Source organism: Lissotriton helveticus, chromosome 11, assembly GCF_964261635.1.
Source record: "Lissotriton helveticus chromosome 11, aLisHel1.1, whole genome shotgun sequence".
In the NCBI taxonomy this organism is placed as follows: Eukaryota; Metazoa; Chordata; class Amphibia; order Caudata; family Salamandridae; genus Lissotriton; species Lissotriton helveticus.
In genome coordinates this window covers 438,386,017-438,401,516 of record NC_136072.1, presented here as the reverse complement: position 1 = coordinate 438,401,516, position 15,500 = coordinate 438,386,017, and the positions used below count along the sequence as shown (strand labels likewise).

The window sequence follows — 15,500 nt, the reverse complement described above, 5'->3', positions numbered from 1 at the left end:
CCTTGGTGCCTATTCCAATCATGGAGTCCCACTCTGCAACTCTGGGCAATAGCTTGCTTAATCTCCACAACGGCCCCCACAACGCTAAGGATGCCTTGCCTCCACCTTGGGGGTGCCCAGGAGTGGACACCTCACAGGAAAAGCCAGGATGGGTTCCACAGCGGTATTCGTACAAGCGCCTTGAGACCCTTGTGGGTGAGTAGTGCGCTATACAAGTATCAATTTACATTTTACTCTGAAGCAATGCAAGAGCAAGTAAAATGTGAAATGTAAACAGGGCCAACATTGCTTTTCTCAGACTGAGAGCAGTGTCTGGGTTTACAGCTGTGGCTGTCGCTCAGTGGTGGTGCACAAGGGCGGGTCAGGACATTTAGAAATGGGACATCAACCCTACCTTCCCAAACAAGGTCAATACCCATAGGTAAGGATGTCCCACCGAAACCGCCTTCCCTATGCAAGCAGATACCACTCCCTTTGAGGTGTCACTATCTGATCATTGATTTGCAACCATAAGTACAGTCAAACTACTGATACATTCCTCTCCGAACGGCAAATAGGAAGGCGGTGCCTCTTCCGCGCCCTTCCTAAATTCAATTTGGATAGGGTCACAAAACCCTTTTTTGAGTCACAAAGATGTTCCCGACTCGTAACAGGTTTTGTAAATAGGAAACACTTATTATGCGTTTGCAAGTCCTGCAATTTAACAAATGCATAGCTTTGCGACCATAAAATGCCTTCTGTAATGATCCGGTTCAGAATGTGGCGACATTTACCATGAGACTGAAGAGAGCGCGAGGGACAGTGTCCGAGCGTACTGCATGATCCTTCACCCACATCATTTCTAAATCACAGAAAAATGTGCACAAATATCAGCTGGTACAAAGGGAGGTGATCAACATGCTAGCCACCAGGCAAGCATTTCACTAAGATGGGAACCATGATGGGCTCTCAACTGTTCTTGTCCTGCCTTAGGAGATAGACTCGTTATAAAACAAGATAACTCATCAAAACACATCTGCTGGTCCCTCAACACCGTGAAAAGAAATTTCGAATGGCGTAGTTGTTACAGGAAAAATGCAAGGAAATCCTGATCACTAAGTGAGCATGACACAAAAATTAATTTTCACACTTTTTTTTAGGTATTTTGGAATGCTTACTTTACAACTCTTCATAGCACAGCGGCCGACCCCTTCAGTGCTGAGATAAAGTATTAGCAGGTAAGCTGATTTTCTACAAAACACAATTTTTACTCATTCTTTGGAGTTACAAGCATTCACATGGAACACACATACCCAGCTTAAACACTCATCTTTATACACAGATACCCATCTGGCTTGGCATGGAAAATAACAAACAGCTGTGCCACGGTTTAATTAGACTTTCAGTCATTAGAACTGGGCTGTCTGAGTCTCTAACATTCACTTGCATATAGGAAGGAGACAGTTCAGAGCAACCTGTGGTTTCTCATCTCATTATTCATGTGCAGACACGCAAGGGAAAGAAATTATTTTGCGCAGAGCAAGATAATAATTTCCCAACTCTCAGGGCAGTATCAAACATACCGTACCATCATGATGAGCGTTCGGGGTCTGCTTATTTCCTCGGCGCTTTCCAGCGGCACGGTTTCATGCGTTAATTCCTCCTGTCGCTGCGTGCAGATGTGTGCGCAGTTCCTTTGTACCACAGCGCGGAAGGCTTGAAGAAAAACAATACTGGCAGCACAGCCCATATCTGCATCTTGAAGCCTGCAGAATAACTTCTCTCTTAATGCTATGTTGGAAAAACAGTGGTTCCCTGTCCCTGGAAGCAGCCTACTTTGCAGCTGTTGCCAGCCGGCTATCCAATAGGGGTCTGGCGGACGAATCACGTGACTTCCACCACAGAGCTTGGATGCATAGCTAGGAAAGACTTGATCCGGCGAAGCTACACGCACTGTAATATTAAGAAAGCCCGCCGTCTGCACATATTTTTTTGGATGCAAGTGAGATCAAGATTTCGTGCTTATTTCAGATTTTTTTTTTTAGAATGATAGCCCTGGCTCGCTTGGAGTTCATATTAAAATCATCTGTCCAAATTACATAATCGAATTCAACTGAGAAAAATGCAGGGCAGTCCGATTGCATATATCAAGCTGTAATTGCCAGAAGCAAGTTAGAGAGCAGAATAAAAGTGATCTGAAAAGGCATTTTAATTCTAAGAGGCAGGGGCTATAAATATATATGTCCTAATCTTTGAAGAAGATGTGCCATATACTCCCATTTGTTAGGCATTATTAACCCTTGCTCTGTTTTTCCAAATAATATTAGGTGTTTCAAAAGTAAAGCTTTTTTTAATCGTGTTCATGCTCAAAAATTACAAACTCAAATTTAGTAGGGCAATGGTTAATAATCCCTCAACTAAGGACCTGCCTGTAATGGTGGAGAAATGAAAAAAATGCTTGATAACATTTAAATGTCTTTCCTCATTAGAAACATTCAAGATTGCAATGTCAGGTGTGGCAGTGATACTGCACACCTTCACCTACATTTACAGAAATCGCTCGATTTCTCTCTGGGAGCCTTCTGCTGTGTGAGTCTTGTGGTAATTAAAAACATGTCTCTGGCATGCAAAAACACACGAAAAAGAGAGAGAGAGAGCTATTAAACATACTAGTGGTCACCAGTAGGCAGTTATTGTCAGGGCCTAGTTGTCATAGAAATAGAGTTTTTTGACTTGCTTACATCTTTGGCACCGTTTGACAAGTCTTCACGAAATGTTTCCCAAAACTTGTTAAGTTGGGTCTTATTGTGCATGGAAAGCTTCATTGTGATCCATCAAGTGGGGGGTCAAGAAAAAGTGTAATTCCCTAGTTAATTACCATAGGAATTTTAAACACGACTACATCCCAAACCGCTGGGCGGAATTACACAAAATTTGGCAGAAATGTAGCTTTTGGTCCAGAAAGTGACCTTTTTGTGAATTTGTGAAAATCCGGTCAGTAGTTTCCGAGATCTTAAAAGAAACCACATTTGTATATCTAGGGACGCGGACCCCCCGAGGATCCGACAGTCTACATGCTGGAATCTGATTGGCTGTCAACACTTCAACCAGGAAGTGTTGGCAGCCATCTTGGGACTCAGCTTCAGCCGAGTCCCCCAAAAAATTAGAAAAAAAGACAAGGGGTCAGGGTAGGAATACCCTGAGCCTTCCTTCTGGGACCCCAGCAGGGCAAAAAGGCATAAATCGATGGCAAATAATTTTTTTTTTAAACAAGCGCGGTCTCCTGCGCTTACTTTTAAGAAGGACCCCACATGTGCATCGTCAAGGGGTCATGCACAAACAAAAGGAGGAGGATGCAAGGGCCCCCCTCTTAGGGTTGTTTATAGCTGTGGGGGCCACCACCTCCCCGGGATTTATTTAAATCCTGGAGATGGCTGCACAGATCTCCTTCCATTGGGTGTATAGATGCCTGGGGACCACCACCTCCACGGGGCTTTTTTAAAATAGTGGAGGGGGGCTGTACAGACTACCCTCCAGGGGCTTTAATATGACCTGGGGACCACCACCTACTGGGGCTAAATAAATAGTAATGGGGACTGTGCAGATACCCGGGGACCACCTCCTCCTGCTGAGGTAAATAACTTTAAAAACTGGGAGGCTGTCCCCCTCCCGAGTCTATATAGTCCCAGGGACCACCACCTCACTATGGTTGGCCCAGTCATTCTAAAGAAGGGGGGCTAAGGTGCCCCCTTCCTGGAGCCATTAATAGCCCTGGGGACAGCCACCCCCCAGGGCCGGTACCTGCTATGTTCCGGGGTGCCCATCCCCAGCACATAGCAGTTTGGTTTCACTTGGCGGGAGAAGCGAGAGCAAACACTAATTCCTCTCCCAACAAGCGGGAGCTGTCAAACTGCTCCCCTTTGCTGGGAGTGGGCATTTCATCTGGTTCCCTGCCGGCGGTCCAGCAAGCAGGGAAACAGATTAAGGATTTATCCTGCAGACATGAAGCTGGCATGTTAAGCAGCTCCCTGCAGGGACTGTGGGAGAATTGATGCACCCCTCACAGTCCCTAACACTGCACACTGGATGCCTTGGGTGGGCTCCAGAGCACCCAGGAACAGGAGGCTGGGCCTAATGGGATGGGGTCACCGGGGCCAAAGTCAGCCTGGGGAGGGGGGCCGCGAGGCTCCTTTCCCCTCCCATTAATTGGCAAGGCCCTGGGTGATGGGTTCCCTGGTGCTAAAATCGGTTGGTGGGGGCCACATGGCCCCCTCCCTTTTTTCCACAAAAAGGAAAAAAAGAGGGCAGAAAAACGAACAGTAAAAGCAAAGCAGAGGAGAAAAGGCAAAATAGAGGACAGAAAATGAGCAGAAAAGGCAAAACGGAGGGTGAAAAAACATGCAGAAAAGGCAAAACAGAGGGCAGAAAAATAAGCAGAAGAGGCAAAACAGAAGGCAGCAAAGGCAAATAGGGGGCAGAAAAATGAGCAGAAGAGGCAAACCAGAGCAGAATAAGACAAAACATGGGGCAGAAAAATGAGCAAAAAAGGCAAATTGTAGAGCAGTAAACAAGCGGGAAAGGCAATACAGAGGGCATAACAATGAGCAGGAAAGGCAAAACAGAGGCTAGAAAAAACGAGCAGAAAAGGCAAAACAGAGCAGACACTCACACACCCATTCACAGGCCCACTCAGAGACTCATGCACCCACTCACAGGCCCTACTGAGACACTCATCCACCCACTCACAGACCCACTCAGAGACTCATGTACTCACTCACTGGCCCACTCATACACTCATGCACTCACTCACTGTCTGACTCACACTCATGTAGGCACTTGCAAACCCACTCAGACACCCACTCATAGTCTCACTTAGACCCTCATGTAATAACTCACAGACTGGCTCACACACTCATGGATGCACTCACACCCACTTACTGAACCACTCAGACACTCATGCACAACACTCACACACCCAGTGAGACACTTATGCTGCCACTTCTAAACCCACTCAGACACACACACCCACTGACAAACCCACTAAGACACTCTCACAACCACTCACAGACTCACTCAGACACTCACACACTAACTCACACAATCCCTCTCAAAGGGTACAGGTTAGAATTAGGATATGAAATTAAAAATGCCTTAGAAATTCACTTGAAAAAACAGTAAAAAATGTACAAAGCTGTTTTTGATCTGCCGAAATGCGCCTCGCCTGCCCAGGTCAGACTGGAATTTGGTCTCCAGGATCAGAAATACAGGGGAATGAGTAACTTCATAACATTTTGCCATTCTCTCCGCTCCTCCGACTCGGGCACTCTCAACAGCGTATGATGGGACGAAATTAGGTCTCAGAAGGAGCAAGAAACGCCAAACTCCTGGGGGAGCTTCCTGAGTACCTCTCTGGTTAAGATGGAACTCCAATCAGCATGGGACAATGCGATGGATAAAGTTTCCTTTAACAAAATAGTAAATGTTGCGGCCAAAAAGAAATCTTTACTGGAGGATAAAATGGCTCTTACCAAGAGGCGGCACGGATGGACAGTTATAAATACGTACAGGCTCTCAAAGCCACAAGCTTACTTATCTGCCCATTTCAGCTCTTTTTTAAAAATGTGTTTTTTTAAAGTTTAGAATGGGTGTGCATGACTCCAAGGACCTATCCCCCTCATGGAAGCCAGCTTTTAATTCAGAAGCTTGTCGACTATGTGGATTTAAAAAAGAAACCTTAATCCACTTGCTATGCGCCTGTCCAGCCATCCTAAGCCAAAGGAGACAGTACCTAAAAGCTATTTTAAACGAACTGAACATCCGGTCCAGCAGGCAAGCAGTTATACGCTGGTTGGAGGGCTCGTCGTGCATCCTGGCTTGCCGAGGAGTCAAATTCATGAAACTCGTCAATCGTTTCCTAACGCAAGCTGACAATGACTAAACATAAACTCATGTAAAACTACCCCACACCTCTTATTCTGGGAGTACATATTTGAAAAGAAAAACTAAAAATAATTTTGTTATTCCTTTTTTTTTTAATTGTTTAAAGTATTATTTTATAATAACTGAATTTTATAGACATGCAATTTTTGTAAGACAAATAGTGATGCTTTTCGATCTTTTATATAGTATGACAATCTTAGTCGCCTGTGTAGATGTATTCTATTTCTCTAGGTTTTTTTTTGTAATGATTTTAAATAATCAAACAATAAACTTGAAACTTGAAACTTGAAACACTTAAAAAAACAAAGACTAGAGGGATGTTATGGTTAGGAAATAAAATGTAAAGAAACTTTGAAATTCACTAAAGAAACAAAGGTTACAGGGATGTTATCATTAGGCTCAGTGTGACCGGGAAGAGGGGTCAGTAGGTCTGAGACGGACTTTACAGCCTTATAGACCCGATCTCACGCCTTCCCCGTCTGTTTTTCCACAGTGTCCCCCGCCCATTCAGCCTCCATGCATTAGACCGGCATCAGACTCGGAGCCCAGTTACTTTAATTGGGCGGAGTTGGCGGGGATTCCGGCCCCATTCGCTGACGTCACGGAGGAAGACGAATTGAAAGCCTGGACACCCATTGGAGGAGTGTGCAAGCCACCGGGAGGAAGTGAAGTTGGACCGGAGGAGGAGACGGCGTTTGCGGAGTCGACCGGCACGGAGGAAGAGCCCCAGCGGAGTCCGAGTACAGCGATCCAGAGCGGGAGACGAGAGGAGCCAGGTGGCCAACGGACACACGCACCGCCCAGCCGCTCTTCAGGAGAAGAGTGGCTCACACAGGTACGAGCACGTATAGCAGGCTGGGTGGGGAAAAGAGTGTGAAACGATCCCCTCACTACTCCCTCTCCCGCGTACACAGCATTCCTTCCCGTACACCACCCTCACCGTGTGTATCTGGATATAATCGCACCGTGTGCCTCCCTCACTGCCTTCCCTTTCTTGCGTTAGGAAAGAGTGCATTTCCTGACTGTACCTTTTGCTTTTCTTTTGGGGTCCGGTCTTGGGAGGAGCCATCCTGGAGAGACGACGTCGGAGTCCAAAGAGCTGTCCCTTGCCAGACGACGAACCGGAATCCTCCCTACCATATTATCGCCCCAGTCCTAGACGACGGAAACTTTTGTTAAGCTTAAATAAAACACCTGAACTCAAAGAACCTGTGTCCTCGCCTCCCTCTATCCCGCTCACACTCAGATTTCATTCCTACAAAACCAAAGACATTCAGCAGTTGTAGTTACCTGAGCTAACTATAATTGACACCCCAGCAATGCATTACTTATCACGTCACACATTACATCACTCAAGACATGGTCAGTGGCATCACTCATGACATCACAGATGACATCTCAAATGACAACACTCATGACATCATCCAAAGAACCATTCACACATCCACTGACACCCCTATACAAACTTTCATACATCCACTGACATGCCAACACAACTGCTCACATAACCATTCACGGACCCATACAAGTTCTCAAACAACCACTCACTCATCCATAGAGCCACTCACACACCCAGAGGTGTAAAAAGGGGCGTGGCCTCAGAACACCTCTCTGCAACGCAGCCCCCTGGCACATACTGGAGGTTCCTGGTGGGCTAGTTGGCCCCCAGGGACCCCCAGTCTGCAAGGGGAATTAGTTCCCCCTCTGCAAACGCGATACGGGGCGCGTTTGCACAGTGGTGAAGGTAGGGGGCGGGTCTTGAGGGGATATGTGTGCAAACATGCCCTGTGGCTCGTTTTAAGTTGGGGAATTAATTCATCTTCAATCCAGAGGTTCCCAAGGGGCCAACTAGTCCAACAGGTACCTCCAGTAAGCGCCACGGAGCTGCGTAGCAGAGTATTGTAAAAAGGGGGCGTGCCCTCTGAACACCTCTCTGCAACGCAGCTCCCTGGCGCATACTGGAGGTACCTGGTGGGCTAGTTGGCTCACAGGGGACCTCAGGATTGAAGAGGAATTAATTCCCCAACATAAAACGTTCTACAGGGCGTGTTTGCACACATCACCTCAGGCTCAGCCCCCTTCCTTCACTATTGAGCAAAATATTCCTCTAAAATCAGCCGAACTACAAATTCCGATTTACTCACCTGTTATCACGAGAGACGTCAGTGCTGCATCTTTGAGCCCAGTACGGACACTGAAAAGTAAATCAAAGCGTACTTACCAGTAACTTGTATTTCCTTCCATAGGAATCTATTGTGTGGTTTTCACCAGAAAAGTTTCTAAGTGTCTATTTTTGAAACGTACAAATATTCCTCTAAAATCAGCCGAACTACGAATTCCGATTTACTCACCAGTTATCAGGAGAGACCTCAGTGCTGCATCTTTCAGACCACTACTGATCCTGAAAAAGAATTCTAACCATACTTACAGTAACTTGAATTTCCTTCCATAGGCTAACATTGACTGGTTTCACTTGGAAATTCTTCTAAGTTTGGAGTTTTGGAACTTTAAGAAATTCCTCTAAAATCAGCCGAACTACGAATTCCAATTTACTCACCTGTTATCAGGAGAGACCTCAGTGCTGCATCTTTCAGCCCAGTACTGATCCTAAAAAGTAATTTTAACCGTACTTACCAGTAACTTGAATTTCCTTCCATAAGATATCATTGCCTGCTATATAAAATATATATAAATTAAAAAATATATAAAAATAAAAAAATTAATATTACAATTTCAATATTTTTTAAAAATTTTTTTTCCAATTTATATTAAAAATATGTAATGTAATTTAAAAAACGAAAATATCTAAAAAAATACATTCTTTAAAACAATGTAGTAAATCAGTGTAAAAAATATAACAATTAATACATTTAAAAATTATCTTTTTACAACACCTTTGAAATTCACTGAAAAAAACCATAGGCTTCAACAACGTTATAGTTAGGAATTAGCATTTAAAAAACCTTAGGAATTCACTGAAAACACCAGAGATTTCACACATGTTATAGTTAGATGGACATTTCACTCATACAAAACCATTGAAATTCCCCCATTATAGTTAGTTCAGCTAACTATAATTCGCGCGCCCACAATGCACTGCTGATGACATCACATATTACATCACTCATGACATGGTCAGTGACATCACTCATGACATCACTGATGACATCTCAAATGACATCATCCTTGTGAAAGAGTGGCAGACCTCCTCTCACCCTAATATAACCTTTGATACACACATTCAAAAAAAGAAACTAACATTTTCCAAAAAATGGAGATACCAATACCAGTTACAACAACCTATTAGGTAATTCCAACATCTACATACACATCCACTCATTCACCAATAGTTCTATATAGTCACTCATACATGTACTCACTCATCATATGTACTCATACACCTATACATCCTGTTACACACCAATACTCATCCATAGAGGTACTCACACACATACTCACACATGCAAATAAACTATCAAATATTCATTTACATGCATATACAGCTATACACACACCACTACACTTACTTCTACAGAAACGTTCACATACTTACTCTCTTAAACAATCACTTATAGAAACACATACTTATTTATACAGGAACTCTTCCAATCTCTCCCTCTCACATATACTCACTTATATACATCAATACTCACATATACTAGTTTAAAACATATGTTGTTACTCATAAATATTCTATTGAGACAGTCATTCACTCACTAACACACCCATACACACACTCATCCACCCATACAGTCCTGCACACATGCTGTCTTCAAAACACATACAGTGAGTCAGTCATTCATGCATCAGTGCGCTAAGTAACACCCCCACCAAACCATACAGACACTCATTCTGATACTCAAAAAACCAACTAATAACCCATATAGACACTCATGTAGCTATTAACCAACCCATGCAGCCCCTTATACACAAAGTGAGACACTGATACAGATATTTACATATTTAACCATTACCCGCTAATACATGTATTCACTAAGATATACTTAATAAGTCAGTTATACAATCAATTTCACAAAAAAAACCATCCATTTAGACACTTATTTACCCATTTATTCTTCCATCGACCTTTAGATATACATATATAAAAAGTATTTATTTTTCAGAAAGACACACATTCAGTGATGTCATCACTGATGTCATTTGAGATGTCATCAGTGATGTCATCAGTGATGTCACTGACCATGTCATGAGTGATGTAATATGTGACATCATCAGCAGTGCATTGCGGGCGCGCAAGTTATAGTTAGCTGAACTAACTATAACGGGGGAATTTCAATGGTTTTGTATGAGTGAAATGTCCAGCTAACTATAACATGTGCGAAACCTATGGTTTTTTCAGTGAATATATATATATATATATATATATATACATATATATATATATATATATATATACCAAGGTGTATTGACGAAAGAGTGGGTGTATAAGTGTCTGGATGGAGGATTTAGTGGGTGGGTGACTGACTGTTTAGTGAGTGATTAAATGTGTCTTGCTGAATGCATGGGTTAGTGACTAAGCTGTGTGAATGTCTGTATCAGTCTGTCTGTTGCTGCATGGGGTGGTCAGTAGCTACACGAGTGTCTATATGGGTTATTGATTGGTTGCCTGAGTATTTGTATGGGAGACTGAGTGTGTGTGTGGGTGGGTGTGAGGTGTGTGACTCTGTGCATAGATGTGTGAGTGGTTGATTCACTGGGTATATGGGTTCAAGAATACATGTGGAAACCACTGTATGGGTTGGTGAGTGTGTGTATGTGTATGTTGGTGAGTGAATGGATGTCTCAGTGGTACATGTCCAAGTTGCTGCATATGTAAAAGGCAGTGTATGTGAGAGTTGGAGTATATAAATGACTATACGTGAGAGTCAGTGATTGTGAGAGTGGCTGTATGGATGAGTGTGTAGTTTTACCAGTGATTATATAAGAGAGTATGTATGCGTTGGTATCAGTATGAACAAGTGAGGTGGTGTGTATATAACTGTATAAGTTAGTAAATGAGAATGTGATTGAATCTTTGCATGACTGACTAGGTGTGTGAGTAACTCCATGGATGAGTGGAAGTGTGTGAGTGTCTGTATAAGTATATGAGTGCATATGATAGTGTTATATTGATGAGTGCCTGCATGTATGAATGATTGTATGGGTGAATGAGTGGATGTGTGTGTGGACCTAGGAATCAGTAAGTGTGTATGTTGCAACTGGTATTGGTGTGTCGATGGTTTCGAAAATGGTAGTCTGTATTTTACAGTGGGTGTATCAAAGGTTATATTAGCCTCATCACTGCGGGGCGAATTCCGCCGCAGTGCTGAGCATTCCAATCGCGGGCGTGGTCATGACGGCTCCCAGCCGTCATCAGCACACTTCCACCGTGACTCATGACGGCTGGGAGCCGTCATCAGCGTAGAAGAGGTTAGAGTGTGAGGAGGTGCATTAGATTTTCACGTGGATGATGTCATCAGTGATGTCATTTGAGATGTCATCAGTGATGTCATCAGTGATGTCACTGACCATGTCATGAATAATGTCATGAATGATGTATATGTGACGTCATCAGCAGTGCATTGCCGGGGCGTGAGTTACAGTTAGCTGAACTAACTATAACGAAGGAATATCTTTTTGTACAAGTGAAATGTCCAACTAGCTATAACATCAATGAAACCTATGGTGTTTTCCAGTGAATTTCTAAGGTTTGTTAAATGCTAGTTTCTAACTATAACGTGCCTGAAACCTATTTTTTTTCTGTGGATATGTATATAGATTTATATATATATATATATATATATATATATATATATATATATATATATATATATATATATATATTACCTACTGGCGGTCGCCAGTAGGTATATATAGTTAGGATTTTTTCTCTATGGGTTTTTTGAAAATTCTATGTCTAATAACTTTGGCGTTTGTAGACGGAATTGGCTGAAATTTTCAGGAAAATGGCACATTTTGTTTCTGAGCAGCCCTTGAAAATTTGGGGGGGGTTCGTTAAGGGGGGGCCGAGAAAAAAGGGGGGTCCCAAAACGCGTTTTTCCCATGTTAATTTCCATAGGGCGGTTGGCCTCACTTTTAGCCCGAACGGCTGAATGGATTTGCACGAAACTTGGCAAAATTGTAGGGACTGGTAGCCCGATGTGCCTTTTGTAGGTCTCAATATATGTGCTCCAGTGGATTTTGAGAAATTAACGTTTAAAAAAAGATATATATCTGTAACAGCGGACCGGGCAGCGCTCTGGTTCGCGGACTTTTCGCGCAACGGAGCTTTGTGAAGCGAAGCTGATTGGTTCTCCGGCGTCTGTCAACATTCCAAACAGTCCGTAGCGGCCGCCATCTTGTCTCTCGGTAGGATCGAGAGACAAGAGGAGGCCAAAGCGAAGGGGCAAATGACCATAAGGGGGCATAGTACATTGTCGCTCACCCCCTAGGTTTGATGTGGAGGTTTTAAAAGGGCCCCGCGGGGCAAAAAAAAATAAAAATAATAATAATCGAACAGCTGAATGGATTTGCACGAAACTTGGCAAAATTGTAGGGACTGGTAGCCCGATGTGCCTTTGCTAGATCTCAATATATGTGCTCCAGTGGATTTTGAGAAATTAACGTTCAAAAAAAGGTATATATCTGTAACAGCGCACCGCTTCGCGTACTTTTCGCGTTACGGAGCTTTGCGAAGCGAAGCTGATTGGCTCTCCGGTGTCTGTAAACATTCCAAACAGTCCGTAGCGGCCGCCATCTTGTCTCTCGGTAGGATCGAACAGCTGAATGGATTTGCACGAAACTTGGCAAAATTGTAGGGACTGGTAGCCCGATGTGCCTTTGCTAGGTCTCAATATATGTGCTTCAGTGCATTTTGAGAAATTAACGTTCAGAAACAAGATATATATCTGTAACAGCGCTCCGCTTCGCGGAGATAAAATTATATGTGTATTACCTAGCTGTTGCTAACACCAGTTAGCGACGGCTAGTAGAAGATAGCGACCATCTTGGGCCCCACTTTGCATGTGAGTGATATTTATCACTAATGACATGCAAAGTGGGCATGCCAAGATGTTAGCGACTGGAAACAGTCGCTAACATCGCTATCTCCTATTATCAACTTTTGGAAATATTCGAGATAAGGGCGAATATCTCTAAAAGCTACCACCTGCCCTGAGCAGTTCTTAGCCATGTTATCCAATGGGAGGTGGATAACATGGCTAAGAGCATTAGCTCGGTAATGCATGAATATCACTACCGCACCCTCTGACACTCCTTTTCCTCTGTGTCCGATTGTCCAGGCTGGTCCTAGGGTATCAGCTAGCCCTGCAGATGTAGTTTATGGCCACAGCTGTAAAGAATCACCCCTCTTCAAAGGAGTTATAGTAGATCAAGGCCCACACTCGATGAGATCCGTCACAGCAGAAGCGTTGCTATTATCTGAAAACCATCCTGTATTGTGATTGGGGAGGGGACCGAGCCTGAAGCGGAAGATTCCAGGGATGACTCTTTGTACATCAAAGTTTTTACAATTATGTGTCACATTAAAAATATATAGCACTCCGACAAAGTAGTAAGATTATAAAACTTTAATAATTTATAAATATATACAAGAAAACAAAAATAGTAATAACATATAAACATTTTTAGGGAAAAACAACGAAGTAGCGGTCGGCTGTGCGAATAGTCCCAACGCAGCACAACGTCCAGATTTCCGGCGTGGGGCGTCGCGGGGGGTGGGTCATCAGTAGCAAACTGTTGTGCGAATAGTTCCAAGGCAGCAGAACGCGCCGAAATCTAGATGACACGAAAGTGATGTCTAGTAAGTTGCCACCCAGCAAATAACGGCATGGGGCGTCGCGGGGGGTGGGTCATCAGTAGCAAACTGTTGCGCGAATAGTTCCAAGGCAGCAGAACGATGGCACCAAGGTGATGTCCAGTAAGTTGCCGCACTGGTTTTGGTATCCTACAATGCTGCTCCGAATAACGGCGTGGAGCGCCCCGGGGGAGGCGGCGTGAACGGGCCTCTCCAGGTGGAGTCTCGTCTGTTGTAGTGGGGCGCCCCTTTACCGTTTCAGTTGCCATTCCGTCCGTTTTTGGTCCACTGTGTCAAAAGCCGCAATTCAGCTGAGTTGCGCCCACTCTTGCGGTGCAGCGATAGGCGGCTGTCACAGGACTCTCAAAATGGCGGCAGGCTGTTTCCTTTTTGGGCCTGGTCCACTGAAATGGCCCTGGGACACCTTGGAAATCGGACGCTTGTCTGCTAGGTCTTGGACCTCATTCTCGAAAGCGTCCCCTCCGCCTTGAGAATTCATCAAAAGTTTTGGGGGCTCCGACTCCTGCAGGCTTCTGGTGGGGAGCGGCTGCCATGATTGCTCGCGGAATGACCACGACTGAGCTACGAGATGGTGGTGCTTTCATGCTGACGCCAGCTTCAGTCTGAAACATCCAGAAACAAGGTGGGGCTTTCATCGTTTGGGGAAAAAAAAAAGTTTTCATCCTATGAAAAGTGTTGTTTTTAGGTCACATGATCAAGCCTTCCATCATTAGGAAACCAAAAGTAAAATGAACCAATGAAAAGTTTTATAAACAAGTCACATGACCTGTTATGCGGCATAGGGTGTAAAATTAGGAGAAAATACGTTGGCACGTGAGGCGGCGTCAGTAGCGGACCGATGTGCGAATAGGCCGAAGGCAACACAACGCGCCAAGATCCGGATGGCACCGAGGTGGTGTCCAGCAAGTTACAGCACTGGTGTGGCCATCCTACAATGCTGAAAGTCGGCGTGGGGCGCCCCGTTGGCTTGTGAGTTTGCGTCAGTAGCGGACCGATGTGCGAATAGGCCGAAGGCAGCACAACGCGCCAAGATCCGGATGGCACCGAGGTGGTGTCTAGTAAGTTGCCGCACTGGTGTGGCTATCCAACAATGCTGAAAGTCGGCGTGGGGCGCCCCGTTGGCCTGTGAGTTTGCGTCAGTAGCGGACCGATGTGCGAATAGGCCGAAGGCAGCACAACGCGCCAAGATCCGGATGGCACCGAGGTGGTGTCTAGCAAGTTGCCGCACTGGTGTGGCCATCCAACAATGCTGAAAGTCGGCGTGGGGCGCCCCGTTGGCCTGTGAGTTTGCGTCAGTAGCGGACCGATGTGCGAATAGGCCGAAGGCAGCACAACGCGCCAAGATCTGGATGGCACCGAGGTGGTGTCTAGTAAGTTGCCGCACTGGTGTGGCCATCCTACAATGCTGAAAGTCGGCGTGGGGCGCCCCGTTGGCCTGTGAGTTTGCGTCAGTAGCGGACCGATGTGCGAATAGGCCGAAGGCAGCACAACGCGCCAAGATCCGGATGGCACCGAGGTGGTGTCTAGTAAGTTGCCGCACTGGTGTGGCCATCCTACAATGCTGAAAGTCGGCGTGGGGCGCCCCGTTGGCCTGTGAGATGGCGTCAGTAGCGGACCGATGTGCGAATGGGGCCAAAGGCAGCGCAACAATATTTTCTGATTTGAAGACACCACAAGGCGCTGAGATGCCAAGATCCGGATGGCACCGAGGTGGTGTCTAGCAAGTTGTGGCACTGGTGTGGCC

At 44.9% G+C, this 15,500-nt stretch overlaps 1 protein-coding gene across 5 annotated transcripts in view; it reads right to left on the bottom strand.

Moving 5' to 3' along the window:
• The window catches only part of DOCK10 (dedicator of cytokinesis 10), a 1,735,912-nt gene that overhangs the window by 1,494,325 nt on the left and 226,087 nt on the right, over positions 1-15,500 (bottom strand). For 4 of the 5 annotated variants that reach the window (XM_078665951.1, XM_078665949.1, XM_078665955.1 and 1 more), the window contains exon 1: positions 1,568-1,766. The exons of the other annotated variant lie outside the window; for it this stretch is intronic. In XM_078665951.1, coding sequence (XP_078522077.1) covers positions 1,568-1,729 — 162 coding nt within the window. In that variant the 5' untranslated portion in view covers positions 1,730-1,766. Of the gene's footprint in view, positions 1-1,567; positions 1,767-15,500 lie in introns of those variants that run through there. 5 annotated transcript variants of the gene reach the window in all.